The 15153-nt window shown below is 33.8% G+C and overlaps 1 protein-coding gene across 1 annotated transcript in view; it reads right to left on the bottom strand.

Moving 5' to 3' along the window:
- The window catches only part of WDR27 (WD repeat domain 27), a gene marked incomplete at its 5' end in the record, with an annotated part of 93192 nt that overhangs the window by 69680 nt on the left and 8359 nt on the right, over positions 1–15153 (bottom strand). The window contains 10 exons of the mRNA XM_082276738.1: positions 972–1105; positions 1690–1811; positions 4680–4769; positions 5888–5991; positions 7160–7231; positions 7759–7837; positions 9423–9499; positions 10902–11035; positions 11959–12026; positions 12463–12566. Of these exons, the coding sequence (XP_082132864.1) occupies positions 972–1105; positions 1690–1811; positions 4680–4769; positions 5888–5991; positions 7160–7231; positions 7759–7837; positions 9423–9499; positions 10902–11035; positions 11959–12026; positions 12463–12566 (984 nt within the window). The remainder of the gene's footprint in view (positions 1–971; positions 1106–1689; positions 1812–4679; positions 4770–5887; positions 5992–7159; positions 7232–7758; positions 7838–9422; positions 9500–10901; positions 11036–11958; positions 12027–12462; positions 12567–15153) is intronic.

A 15153-nucleotide genomic window follows, 5' to 3' on the forward strand; every position in this document is an offset into this window, starting at 1 on the left:
CAATTTACCCTGCTAAGAGAGGCTGATTGAAACAGCTAAGTTGCTCCCAAATGCAAGAACAATTGTTTGAGTTAGCTGAAGTACCTTGTTTCTACACTGCAGACTGCTACACAAATACCTCACAGGGCATTGCCCAGGTAGAATTTCACATAGAAAGCAAATCAACCAAGAGTAAACTGGGATTCATCAAATATAAGTTATGAGAAAACTGAGGAGGAAGGAAAACAACAGAGGAGGGAAAATAGAAGAGTACCCATTATTTTTAAAAAAGAGGAAATTTAGTATATTTAAGATTTTTTTTTTTTTTTGACACAGTGCATTTGCTACACGTCCTATACATGTTCAATTCAAAGTGCAAGTCATTTAAAATTCAGGCAGCCATTGTGGACACACTGAGCTGGACATTGTACATTCGTTCTTATCTGTTAGAAATTGAAGTTTATGTAGCAATTTGGGTTCTCTTTTTATTTTATGACTATCTCCATAAACTAAGAATTAATGAGTAAAACAGAAGGTATGTAATCAGATTATGGAAGAAAGCTATTACATAATTCTGTCTGACCATTTAGCGTTTCAGTGAAGTTCCACATACCAGGGCCATGCCTCAATTCAGGAAAGCACTCCTATTCCTAAACATATTTAAGCTTGTACTTAGTATGTTTTTCTGTGCAGCAGCAAAACTACCAAGGAAATAGACCAGTTTTTCCCATCTAAGGATGCAGCTCAGTACTGTTTTAATATTGTCAGCAGACAGGACATTCCATTCACAATATCAACTAAGACTTCAGTGTTGTAGCCCTAATTCTTTTTGTCCTTCCACTCAAAGATATTTTGCAAGTAGCTTTTACCATTTGTTCAGTTTCTTATCTTCTGTAATATTTTTGCCCCCTCAGCTCACCTCACCACTGACAATATCCCAGATCAAACTGTACGAGTACTTTCACTGGTCTGTTAATGAGAAATGAACTCACCGTTTTAGGTCATCCTTGGTTGTGTCTAGATGGAAACTTAATAGATGAAATTCAGCTCCACAACACAGCAATATAAATGTATCCATAAAGTAAAACTGTGCAAAGCGTACATTCTTATGGAAGTTCTCTTTACCCTGAAAAATAAAGGAATCTATTAAGAATGGATTCAAACATAACAAATATTTTTGCTCTGAGATTCCTGGTGTTAAAGCAGAGCCTCCCTCATGTAATGCTGATCATAGGCCAGGAGGTTAAACTACTATGTAGTGGCCCTTCCTATTTTTGACATCTATTACTCTCAAAATAAAGATTTCATTCTGCTTAAATTAGCTGGAAGTAAATTTAATTGTATCTGTAGTCAATTGAATCTGGTACAATCTATCTTCATACTTAGAACTTCTTTTTGAATTGGGGAGTAAACTAAAGCCAAGCAGAGCTGAGCCAATGAAAATAAAATGTACAGACCAGCCAATAAAACCAAAATTTCCAGACATGCCCACTAGGTTTTACTTAACAAGCTTGATTTTTTCTTTTCCTAAATTATCATGAGGAAAACCTAATTTGAATTCGATGGAGATCACCCAGATTGTTATATCAGCTGGAGTCACCATTCAGTAGTTCTAGAAATTGGTTCTTTCTACAGAGCTTTTAAAATGGAAGTAGATGAAAGTGCAAAACAGTGTTCTCTGTGTCCAAACCAATGGAAGCTTCCAATTACCAGAATTAGGGCAGGCTCCTTATTGCAGACTGACCAGACCCTTAAAGTTCGGTCTTCTGATGCAGAAACTAACCACTTCTTGTCATGACTCCAGCCAACAGAGTTAACTGCACCATCATGACCTAATAAAAATATTAATGGAAATATCATAAAGCTTATTTCTTGCATTCATTAATTTCTCTGGAGTTAATTGTATTGTTTTAATACAATTATGCACAATATTAAAATACATTCTAAGTACAGGTTTCAAATGGTTGGATTACAACTGGTAACAGTAAACCAGCTATTGAAATTTTCTTCCACCAAAAAACACAGAAAAATATCTCTCATTAATAAACAGACAAAGATAATTCCAACTTTAACTTTTCAAAGTTATTGGAAGAGCACTTTCAAGAAATATGCTTGAAATTAAACTTAAGCAAAGATTCAGTATTGAAAAAAGATTTTGAGTATTATATTATAATGAAATTTTATATCAAACATGATCTGGAAATCCCTTAAGAGATTGAAAATAGTTGAAATACTTTATTTTATTTATTAACCTTTTATTAGTGAGCTAGCTATTTTTGTCAAAAAAAAATGAGTATGCCACTTCAATGGCTTGTTAAAAACAAGAATGTAAACTTACAAAGAAAGAACTTTAAAAGCCAGAAACAATATTCAAAAGCTAAAATATTAATGTGATATAACATTATATTGAAGCTGATCAAAAAGATCAAAAAATAACGTCAATCAAATTTTAAAAACTTTGATGCATGTTATTGCAATTTGTGAGATAAAGTCTGACAAATTTCATCTAGCCTTAAAACATTCAAAGTTCTTATGCTGCCCTCTTGTGCACATTTTATCTTTAGTCAACTGAAGTTTTATATTAAAAAATAGTTTGCTTTAAATTACAGGAGGGCTATTAAATTTATCTCAGCAATTGAGATATTTCATTTGGTAGACATATGTCTACAAAAACTCTTATAAATGAGATATTTTCATTCCCAGTTACCAAACAGCTGCAAAATTTTCACCAGAAAACTGCACAGGTACTGCATAAATACACATGTGAGTATTATTCTTGTTTTGTTCACAACACAAAGCTTTATTTAAAGGCTTCGATTTTCTAAAAACCAAACCACAAAACCAATCAAATAAACAAACCAAAAAAAAGAAAACCACAACAGAATATACAAAACAGTTTTCCAAAGTAGTAAGGAACCTGAGAAACTTTAGGAAAATCTGAGGTTTGGAAAATTGGAAGAGCCACACAAAAAGCTTAAGAATCTCTGCACTCCAGGCCCCTCAGTCCCAAAGCACACTGAAGGAGATGCCAGCTGGCTTGAAAGAGCCCAGTAAGATTCAAAACAGGAATTACTCAGGGTTCCCCAGTCCTGGAGCAAATTGAGAATAGCAGCTGGTTTTGTGAAAAGACTTCTTCAAAAAGGCCATGCTGGCTGTAACTCTTTACAGCTGTTCAACATTACCTGCACTTCACTACAGGACACAGACACCTGAAGAGCCACCACTGAAGAAGAATGCAGAACTACTTAAAACTGTAACTGAACCCTTCAGGAAACAAGACTGAATAAATTAGGCTTACAGCAAAACTGTTGTTATACCACTCCTCTGATGCTGCCTTATAAAACCATGACTTTTGATAACCAGCAATATTCAGATGCTAATGCTGCCTTGAAATTGAAATTTTTTAGCGGAATAGATACAATTTTCATTTCTTGAAGAAGAGAAAATTTTACATTGCCATTGATTGCAGCTCTGAGTAATAATAATGCATCATGGTTTTTCATGAAAACACATATATTATGACACATCTAAAACACGAGCGTCAAAAGTAGAAGGTAAGCAGGTGATTACGTGGTAATCTGAACTGCACAGAAAAACAATGTGAATGAAACAAGCAGGCAACTAATGGTTTGCAGTTCCTACTCCCTTGCACTACTTTATCTGGCAGTTCAACATTTATGTTGCTTTTGCAAAGAACTACATGCACAATAGAATGTGGTTTACATTATTTTTCAGACTTGTGCATCATTAAAAAAAAGACACAAAGGATTAAAGGTATCAATCAAATAAATCAGTGAAAAACTTAAGAACTTGCTATTGTAGAAGAAAAAGACGCCACTACTCTGTCCACATGGCATATTTGCATCAATTTCCTCACACAAGAAGGAGAATATCAGTAATGTTGCCTCCTTAATGTCAGAGCTTCTTCCACTAAATATAATGAAAATTACTCAAAAAGAAAACTGTTTTCACAAATCAGTTGTCAGAGTTATTTACTTAGAAATAATTCTCTAAAATATCTGTAAGTAGTCCGGTTTTAATACTTGTTACGGTCAGCTAGTAAAAACCATTCATTTTCCATTATGAGCTCTCACAGAAAATTCATTTAGCAGGACTGATTTAAAGTCATAACATTTACTGTTATTAAAAATTTAACAGATTGTTCCTATAGAAATTTAGACATAATCTGGTGTTTAAGATTCATTTAAAAGTCTACATGTTTACACATACATACACTTTTGTAGTTGTGGATTTCTTCATAGGAACAGTCCCTTTTTTTTTAGATGGTTATTCTTTAGAAGTCTGGAGTTGCAAAGCAAACACATCTTTTGCCAAGTCATCACAACCAATTTCTGGCTAATAAACTATAAGAATATACTACTACAATATATACATGCCTTATTATTGCAATATATTGCCTTTATTGTTTCTCTTTAATATTGTAATATAAATCATGATGAAGATTTCAATATATATCATCATAGATTGCTTCTTACCTCACAAAAAATTGAGAAATGGGAACACCTGGTAGTCTGTTTAATTCTAGGACAAAATTAAGCAATCAGAAAAATAAATTTTACATCTTGAATCATCAGTACTCCCTCTCTCTTGTTCTCAAGGTGATGTGAGTGGAATCTGTGCCAATTTAGATCAAATTCAATCATATGCTATATCTTCAATAATATAACTCATAAATTTACCTGAAAAAACATTATGCACATCAGTGAGATTGGAATTGAATATCAGCACAGTTTTGTCAGCCAGGCCACAAGCCAGCAGCTCTCCATCCCCTATAAAGAAGAGCATCTAATGATTTACATTTGAAAGCAAAAAGAAGCCAATATGCTGCTTCTTTAATCATAAAAAACACGTATGTCACTAAAACAGAACAAAAACCAGATATTCATATACTATGTTTAACACAGATTTTGTATGAACATCACAAATTAGTGTTGCAGAATTTGTTATGATTTTGTAGGCAATTCATTTCTTGTCCTGACATATTCTCTAAATAACAACATTTTTTAACTCAAACAAAGAACCCTCTGAAATTTTTGCTAAACTGTGATTATTTAAGCCTGTGTGTGCATGCATGGATGTGCAAGAGACAAAGAGAAAAAGAGAGAAAGATGTTTCTTCCTCAAACTGAAAAACAGTTTATACTTAAAATGTACTAGCAGAACAGAGAGATGGCTGGAATATATTTTAACAAAGTTACTGATTGCATCTAATTGCTTTTATTTCCTGACAGTGAAAGTTGTTCTTGTCCTCAAAATACTTACAAAGATTTAATTTTTAAAATATTTTGAAAATATTTTGGCTTGCAGGGTGTACATTGACATAATTATATACCAGGTAGAATGCTTGATTGCTAATCTAGGAAGTGCTTTCTGCTTAATCATATTTACATAGGAACTGACTAAACCAATCGCAAGAGTCATTTATCCAAAGCAGTTAAGAAAAATGCCTCTCTTTGGATCACACAGAAAAATTTCCTTTTTAATATTTTAATTTATAAAAATTGAATAATATTTATGTAAGAAATAGGAGTATTCTGAGTATTTTGAAACAAAACGTCAGTTTTTAATACACCCTAATGACTCTAAGTAAATACGCCAGAAAATAAATTCCTTAGTGAAAGAACTCTTAATTTTCAAGTAGTAGTGGGAAAGTTAAACTCAAAAGGAAATAAGACATAAAGTCAGAAATAGAATCCTTTTGCATATGTAGTAACAGCTTGCATGGTTTTGCAAGAAAAAATTGTGACAAAACAGTATGTGATATTACCAGAAAGTTTTCTGTGAATTTATCCACATTAAATCCACAATTTTTAGAAACTATGCCACACAAATTTGGATTTGTTTCTGCACACTGACACAACTGCATTTTTTATAAAGCCTGTACTTACCAGAATATTGAATACAAAAAACTGGGGTCGGTTTACAAGTAAGAGATATCTCTTTCTCATATTTGATTGGAGGATAACTTTCCAATGGATATTCTTTATTTTTACTTCAAAGAAGGAAAAAGGAAAGAAACCAGTACATCTTCATTTCAGTTATGAAATAAATGTGCTTTAGGAACTATTCTAAACATCTTTATATAAATATTTGCTGGAAAAAATAGATCAAATCCAAGGTAAGAGCCAAATTAATTTTAAATTGTCATATTTAAACTACTCCTATCACTGAGAGTTGTGAATTCATGAGATCAAAAATTAACAGTCTTGCAAAAAAATTAAGTTTCTTAAGTCACATAGCTAACAAAAGTATTTAAAGAATGTAAACTCTACCTTGTTTACAAAGACCTTGTGAAAAAATTCAATATTAACTAGAAAAAACAATTTAACTAAAAAACCCCCACAAAACTTAAAATACTAAGTAGCTTAACTGATATAAAACAGTGCTAAACCAAAGTTGAAATTATCTGAAGTACTCATGTAAGGGTTCCTATGGGTGCAAGGTTTACAAAAACTTAGTCTTGAGCTATTAAGTGGGTTTCTTAACACTTTAACAGCTCTTTTAAAATGAGAGAAATGATGGCATCAATCATTCTTTACCTTCATGTTTGTATTACATAAAGCAAATACTTTAATAATAGTGAAGAGAAAAAATGTGTGCAATATCCCCATTTAACATTCCACACAAATTAACATGAATATGCCAGCTTTAGAAAAACATTTGCTCTTTGTGACCAGTGATAAAGATTGCACTGGTCAACTTGTACTATTACACATACTCTGTTTAAATCCATTGGAGTAAGTTTGCATCAACTTAAAGTAACAATATTTTAGGGGTGAATGAGGGACATGATCTGAAATCACTTCTCCCTGTGCCACATCCAGTTATTTTTTTGACTAGAACTGCAGCTTAAGAATGTGTTGGGGCTTAGCTTCCAACCATATTTAGCACCTTTCTTCCTACCAACAAAAATCTAGGAAAATAGATATGCATATTTTCTTTTATATGAAGCACTCCAATTTAATTCAAAGTCTGATAAACCAAATCACTTGCTGCAGTGATAAATTTTATATCAAATTTACAAAGCCTTTTAGTTCTGTTGACAACCCTTACTAAAAAGTTCCAATGAGAGAAGCAGAGACAAACCATATTTTCAATAGAACTGTAATAACCCTTGTTTTAATTTGTTCCTCCTCTAACGGAGTTGTTAGATTACCTACCATTTACAACTGGTCTTCCACTTTGATACCTCTTTTTTTTTCAGGTTAGTATTTGGAGAAAACATGGTCATTCTATGAGAGAGAAAACAGACTCTCTTATATGAAACATTACACATTGCATGGGAGAAACAGATCGTTTCAAACAAAAGCAATCCTACTTCTTTCTTACTATTTACATCTATGGGTAATGTCAGTAGACAACAGAATGTAGACTTTGATGACAATATAAATGTCTAATATTCTTATGCCTGAGTTTGCACCTTCATTTCTATGAGTCATTTGTTGAAAAGTGCATTCTGAAGGTCAGAATCCATAAAAATAAAGTTCCCAGACAATTCTTTCTGCAAGCTGAAGAAACAAGAGTCTATTCAGATGAAAGAATCAGGACACTTAATATGGATTTCAAAAAGAAGTTGACCAATAACCAGAAGCTGTGAAAATTTTGGTTTACAATATTTTTTTTTAATTCTTTTCTTTGATAACATCATAACTGTTTTTCACAGGTGGTTAATTTCAAAGTCATGAGACCACATAGTTATGTTATGTGAAAAAATATCACACATCAATAAAGAAGGGAAAATAGTAATATTTCTACTCACCGTGGTGCTGCTGTATATCCTGATGACTTAATTTTATTATGGAAAACCACTGGTTTATCTTTCATTGTGCCCTTCACTCCTGTAGCAAAATAATTTAATTTACATTAAAATGGTTTTTTGATATTATATTTTTACAGTTAAGGTAGACAGGCTTGCACAATATAAATATTTGATGCTTCCTTATATTATAAAACACGTTTATGACCAATCACTCTAAAATTACGATTTGTGAGAAAAGGAAAGAAATATGAACTGTTACATTGTATTACAACCTTCCTCCAATAATATGAATGAGGAGGAACCTCTTTAAACTTTGAAGTAGCAAGAATACTGTTCTGAATCACTTTTTCACCATTCGTTCACAAATGTGTTTTCTAACTGCCTCTGCTTAGACTTTGTATGCATTAGTCATAATGTATTCACACCCTATATTTGGAATAAGGAAATAAGGAATGCATCTAAAGATCACTAACAAGCTGACTGGTGGGAACTTATACGTATCTGTGTTCCTACACAGCTCAAGTCATGGGTAATGTCTGCACGCCCAGTGCTGTACTAGGAAACCCGGGGGGCACCCCTCAGCTCCAAACTGAATACGAGTATTTCATATCAGCAGAAACAAACTAAACAAATAGACATTGGAAGCGTCTACAAATAAATGTTGTATCTGGTTGATATTCCCAGGGAAAAAACTCAGATGCATTGGGACACATTTACCTATGCTGAGGGTAGAAGTCCCTTCAAATGTCACTAACTATCCTTTCTCTATGCAGCAATGAGGCACAAAAAGGTCCTTCCTGAGAAGCTCCCAGTACCACATGCCTTCAGGGACCAAAGGATTTCATTACAGCACTTTTCGATCTGATCATGAGATGTCAACAAAGGCAGCACAGTTGTGAGTGATGGGTGTCCAAGGCAGCCTGGAATTCTAGCTAAAATGATGTAGATGTGTTCTGAAGATACCATAAACCCCTGGAGATATAACCTTTGACATTCTAATGGGCACAATAAGTGCAATTGGTGATGATGAAAACATTTTTTTTAATATTTTTTGGACTTTATTTTTTCTAACCAAAAAAAGCTACAAGCACTTCAATGGCAATTGGAAGTCAGATCTTCTCTTTTTTTAAGAAGTAGAATATTGAGGCAAAAATTAACTTCCTAAACATCCAGAATTGGCAAAAGATTATTCAGAACAATAAAATATATCAGAACATCTCTTTGGTATATTTAATAACCAAAGTTAAGAAAGAAATGACAAATTATACACAAAAATTTACAACATGCTATGGAAAAAGAATGACTTATGAAAATGTGAATTCTACACTCTAACACTTTTAAAATCCACAGAAAGTTCTCAGACAGTGGGTTTTAAAAGAAGAAAACTACTTATAACCATAATTTTCAACTACAATTACATGAATTATGTACATGTATGATATGAAATTATCATACATGATATGAATTACATGAATGATAACATGTATGATATGAAATACTAATAGAAATGTAAAATTCTTCCTATTGAAGTAAAAATATAATGCAATACATATTTTTTAAAAAATTAACGCACGGATTGTATTAGGCACAAGACAGCTGGAAGTCTGTTACTGTTATTCAAAATATAACTTTATTAATTTATTTCAGGATTGGTTTATACTTACCAGGTATTTTACTAGAAGGTCCTTTCATGTTTTTCTTTAAACCTTTACACAATGGAGAATTTGCCAATAAAGTACACCTAAGTTATAAAACCAAGCACAAAAAATTGACCAACGCAATGGACAAAAATGTCAGATTAGAAAAGGTGCCAAAACTCCTTTTTAGTTATTTGTCTGCATATGTGTGTATACATGTGCAGTAGCAATGAGATTTTAATGAAAACAAGTTAGGCATAGTGGATTAGTTATCAGCTCAGATACTCATCAGCACAGACAAGCCTTGGCCCTGACTCGATTCACAGACCATAGCTTTTATATGTTAGATCCCAGTTTTGTGCATATTAACTGATGATTTTATTATAAGCACTGAAATCTGCACTTCAGGGTATATTGCAGGGGTTTTGTCATCTTCAAGATGCCAGCATTTTCTCATAAATCATTTATAGGGACATAAAGGACAAGAAAGTAATAACCAGAAGGGATTCACCATGGGGAAGTCATGCTTGATCAATTTGATAAACTTCTGTGATAAAATGAGTGGTTTGGCAGATGAGAGAAGAGCAGTGGATATTGTCTACTTGGATCTCACTATGACTTTCCACACTGTCTCCCATAAGAACCTCACAGAGAAGCTGACGAACTATGGTCTGGATGAGCACACAGTGAGGTGGATTGGAAACCAGATGAAAAACCAGGCCCAGACTGTGATGATCAGTGGCTCAAAGTCTAGTTGGAAAGCAGGAGCTAGTGGAGTAACCCAGAGATTATAACACCATTCCACATAATTCCATGACTATAATTTCATTAAACATTTGCATTAATAAACTGGATGAGGGAGCAGAGTGTACCCTCACCATGTTTGCTGATGACTCAAAACTGAGAGGAGTGTCTTAAAGAGCAGAAGGTTGTGTTGTCATCCAGGGAGACATTTACTGTCTGGATAAACGGGCAGACAGCAACCTTGAGAAGTTCAACAAGGTGAAAGCAAAGTCCTGCAGCAGAGGAGGAACAAGCCTATGCAGCAGCATAGGCTGTAAGGCAGACTCCAGAGCCAGGCTCTGTGCCCAGTGCCCAGTGCCAGGACAAGAGGCCATGCACATAACCTGAAACACAGGAGGTTCTCTCTGAACACTAGCAAACACGTTCTACTGAGCATTGGCACAGGCTGCCCAGAGAGGTTGTGGCTTCTCCCTTCATGGAGATATTCAAAAGTTGTTTGGACATTGTGGTGGGCAAACAACTCCAAGTGGCTCTGCTTGAGCAGGGTGGTTGGACAAGATGGATGACCTGAAGAGGTCCTTCCAAACTCAACCATTCTGTGATTCTGTGATTGCTCCCTCTCTATACAACTAAAGCAGGATAGGAAAAGAAGTAAAATCAAACCACGTCAACAAATAGTACTGCAGAAAACCATATGACACACTTTAGTGCCAGATAAACAAATCCATAATCCAACATGGAGGAAAAAATTTAATTCTGTACCTGGCAAAAACTGACAGACTTTTCTCATTTCCACATGGGACAAAATCACTGTGCTGAGTTCTCACCAATGCAGCAAGGTTAACTTCCAACACAGCAATCATATCTTCAAACATCGAGGTGATCAAACACAAAACCTGCAGCAATTATACCATAAATTAACACTCCATTTACTTCATAATTTAAGTACAAAACAATAACACATTTATAATGAATAATGAAATCAATTTCTGAAATTTGTAAAAATTAGTCAAAAATATCCATGGATTTAGTCCTGAGGAGCATTAAGTTGTAAAAATGATTAAAGCTATCCTTCAAAAATACACCTATGTTGCTTAAACGTGTTTTAAAAAACTTACATACATAACAGTGACAGAAATTCCAACACCTCCAACACTAGAGACAGTTTTGCAGAAAGAGTTGAGAGAAAAGAAATACACATGGAAGAAAGATTGGCTTCAGCAACATGATAAGAACATGCTAAGTACGGAATTTAAACAAAATTGTTCTCTAAAGCCTAGGACTTCAATGTTAAATATCTAGCCTAGATTGAGCTTACATCTGTAGGAAAACTACAACATCAAAAGTGGAGTATACAGACAAGAATACTGTCCATTTTATTAATATAATTTTTAGGGACTTTCAACAGAAATTTTCTCAAAACCCATATAGTTTTGACAGATCCTTTAGAAGAATTCAGAACTAATGCACCCTAACATTTGTTTGAGAAACAAGGTATAACAATATTTATATCTTTTTTTTCCCTAAAAGATTTCCTCTGCTTCTCCAATGGTCATTCTAGACATTCAAGGTACACCCTGAACACTGTAAAAATTCACCTTTTTCTTATTAATCACTTTAGACTGTATATGAGCTGTGAGAGCTTCAAACTAGCAGATTCCATAATGAAGAATCAGCCCTCTTCAAAGACATTTCTGTGTAATTCACATTAAATAAAGCAAATCTGTACATTAATCTGTCAGCAAAATGTCTAATTAATATTTATTGAAAATAACTGGAGCTGGTAAAATTATTAAAGCAATGTTTATTGCATACTCACCTTTTGATTAGCTGCCTTCCTTGTTAAGGCACATGATCGGGCAATCCGAATGCTGAGGTCACTGTAATCTTTACCAACAAGAACATCGTGCTATAAAATAATATCTGCATTTCCAAAGAAAAAACCTATCATCTCTAAGACACACACAAAAAAATTACTCATACTAATTTGACATGACCCTAATCCACTCTCTTCAAAGTACATACTTCTAGCTTACCCTCAAATTATAATGGAGTACAGTAACATTCCTTGTATTTAATATTCATGACGTGCAAAATTGAATAAAAATTCATTGCTAGCCACTGCACAGATCTAGTGCCAATATGTCTTCTGAGAAAAGTCACTAGGTCCAGGAAAACATACAAAAACTATTAGGAAAAAAACTATTAGGAAAAATTTGATTTCTATTGTATTATGCTATTTCACAACCTAATTCTTACACTATTTATGTCAAATAACAAAAGCAATCACGCTATGGTGTAATCAGCTAGCTTATAAACATACCTCTGTAAGATAAAAAAGCTTCTAATTCAAAGTTTGCCAAATTAATTATTAACAAGCCAGTAGAGGTTCCTATCCAAAAATAGCTAGTATTCAGGGAAGAATATCTATTAAAACAAGGAGAAAAAATACCTCTTAGTAGGATGAAGAAGCTTTTCTTGTTACCATACAACAAACAGCAATTGGGTTTTTTAATACTCGTTACCCAGTCCCAGTACAACAATAATAAAGCAGACACACACAAAAAAAATACATTAAATTTAAAACTTTTTTTTTTTTCAAATCTGTAGTTCAAAGTTTCAAGCAAAACTGGTGAAATTTTTAAAACTAAGAGCAGAATGCAATCCTTGATTTCATGTATGTGCTTCGTAGCACATCTAAAACTGCACAGGAAATACTTTTCTTCAAAAATCACTGTGGTTTGTAAGAGATGGGAGATCCTGTAAAAGCACTGCACATACAAAGAGAAAATTCAAACCAAGAGGCAAATCCACTCATAGTTTACTTTTGCCACTCTTATATGAACACGCAAAAAGCAGTGAAATTCAATGTATGTTTTTACATAAAGTACAAGAGAAAAGCCAGCACAAACTAAGGGGGAAAACCCCCAGGCAAGTCTGGAATGTGTGTCTCAGCCTGTGTTTACTGGCAGCACTATTGCAGTCAGGTAATGAAATCCAGCTTCTGCAAGCACCACAAAGTAAACCAACTGGTTACAATTTCAGTCAACACCCTAACAGAAGAAATATATTATCAAGCATAAGATAATTGCAACAAAATAACAGTTGTCATTCTCAAAAAACTAAAACTGTTTTGATGCCCCAATAAATAAAAATTGACATCAACATTTTAATAAATTTTCCAAATAGGAGTCAGTAGACTTATCAGTTTTATTTGTAAAACCAGACCACAGGAGTTGAAGTAAGGATATGGAAAAATAGGAAGCTGTAACTTGGTATGAAAAAACTCACCACAGTGGCTTAGTACTATTTTTATTAAAAACAAAACAAAACAAACAAACAAAAAAAGCCAACCAGAAAAACCTCTCCAAATATATACAGTCAAATATGTTAAGAAGCAGACTGGAATAGACAAGTTTCAGTTTTGGTTTTTGATACTTTTACTTGATACGAATAGTTTTATTTGTGGCTTGCACTACATTCATTACGGCTGTAACAGACTGATTTAATTTGCAAATTCTTTGAATTATTCATAAAGAAGTGTCACTATCAAGTTATTATGAACAACATAAAGTGATATATCCAGGAAGTTTACCTCACTCCCACTTTACAATAATAAAACCCGTTGTGATGAGATTGCTCAATGTCAAAAAGCTTAGGAAAGTGTGAGATGCCCAATTTTGGACATCAGTGTTCCAAAAATGTTTCATTGTTGCTTTTCACTGCAGGCAGGAAAAGCAGTATATCAGGGATTTCTCAATTGTTCAGGCAAATCTGAACCAGCTGCTGAAACCAACACACTCTATTTAAAAAATAAATAGAAAAAAATATTTTTAAATACAAAACTGTCAACCCAAAAGATAACGGAACTGAATTAATAGTAAGAATTTAATGGCCATGGTTGTTTATAAGCAGAACAAAACCTTCAACTGCAATGTGAGAGCTGAAAGAACAAATAGACCTTAGATGTACAATGTGAAGCAGTAACATGTGGGTATGGGAAAGTGATGTTATCTCAATTCAGAAAATTATTTCAAATAATGTATTACTGTGTATCCATTTCAGGCAACCATGTCCCAAAAGGGGACTGAAAAATAAATGACATTGAGTCTCAGAAAATTTCAAGAGCAAATGCTAAAAACATTACACAAAACATGCCTTATACAAGGGGCAAACTGTTTTATCCAGAAGTGCAGAGGTAACTTGTTAATGAGCTGTAATTTGCTGTCCAAGGAGAGAACTTGATAGTGGCTAGCACTGGACTATCAGAGTAAAAAACATACTAAAAGCCTGTATATGAAAAGAGAGTAATTCAGACTAGAAGTAAAATTGAATGAGTCAGTTCCTAGAGCAACCTCACTAGGGACAGGGCGGGTTCTTTATCAGCAGAAAACGTGTCATCTTTAAAAGTTCAAATCAAACCTATAGTTGTGATGAAGACAAAGTTATGAAAATTTGAGAGTGATATTACACAAGCAATAAGACAGACTGTAATAATTCATCATCTGGCCTTCAAGTGCTGTCACTGCATTAAAGTATGAGATGTGCATCTTAAAAATCACCACTTCCTTCCTCTCAATGGTGGTACTTCTAAATATGCAGGCATCATGAAAATAACCATTAATGAGTACTTAAATTTGACGTAGAGACAATCAAAATCATCCAACACTGCTGGATATTTTTCTTCTTTGTTTATCAAAAGTTGTTTGTATATCTAACCAGAGATTAATCAGTTCTGTCTGAATAACCCCCCACAGAGCAAAAGTTTGGACAAGTTTTCTAAAACATGGTGTGGCTGAGAAATTTATCCAAGTGACAGTCATAAATTACAACACAAACAGGTTGTTCTTTGAGACTTCCTGTGGGAGTATGCTGAACAGATCTCCAGGTACCTGATAATATGTTTCAACTTTTCTTCAGGAAAGAAATGCAATATAAGGGTAATTCTACCTGGCTAACCAATTCCATGGGAAGGGGTAAAAGCATCATGTTCTGAAAGAGTCGTGACAGAAGT

This window comes from Coloeus monedula (genome assembly GCF_965178545.1).
Source record: "Coloeus monedula genome assembly, chromosome: 2".
Taxonomy (NCBI): Eukaryota; Metazoa; Chordata; class Aves; order Passeriformes; family Corvidae; genus Coloeus; species Coloeus monedula.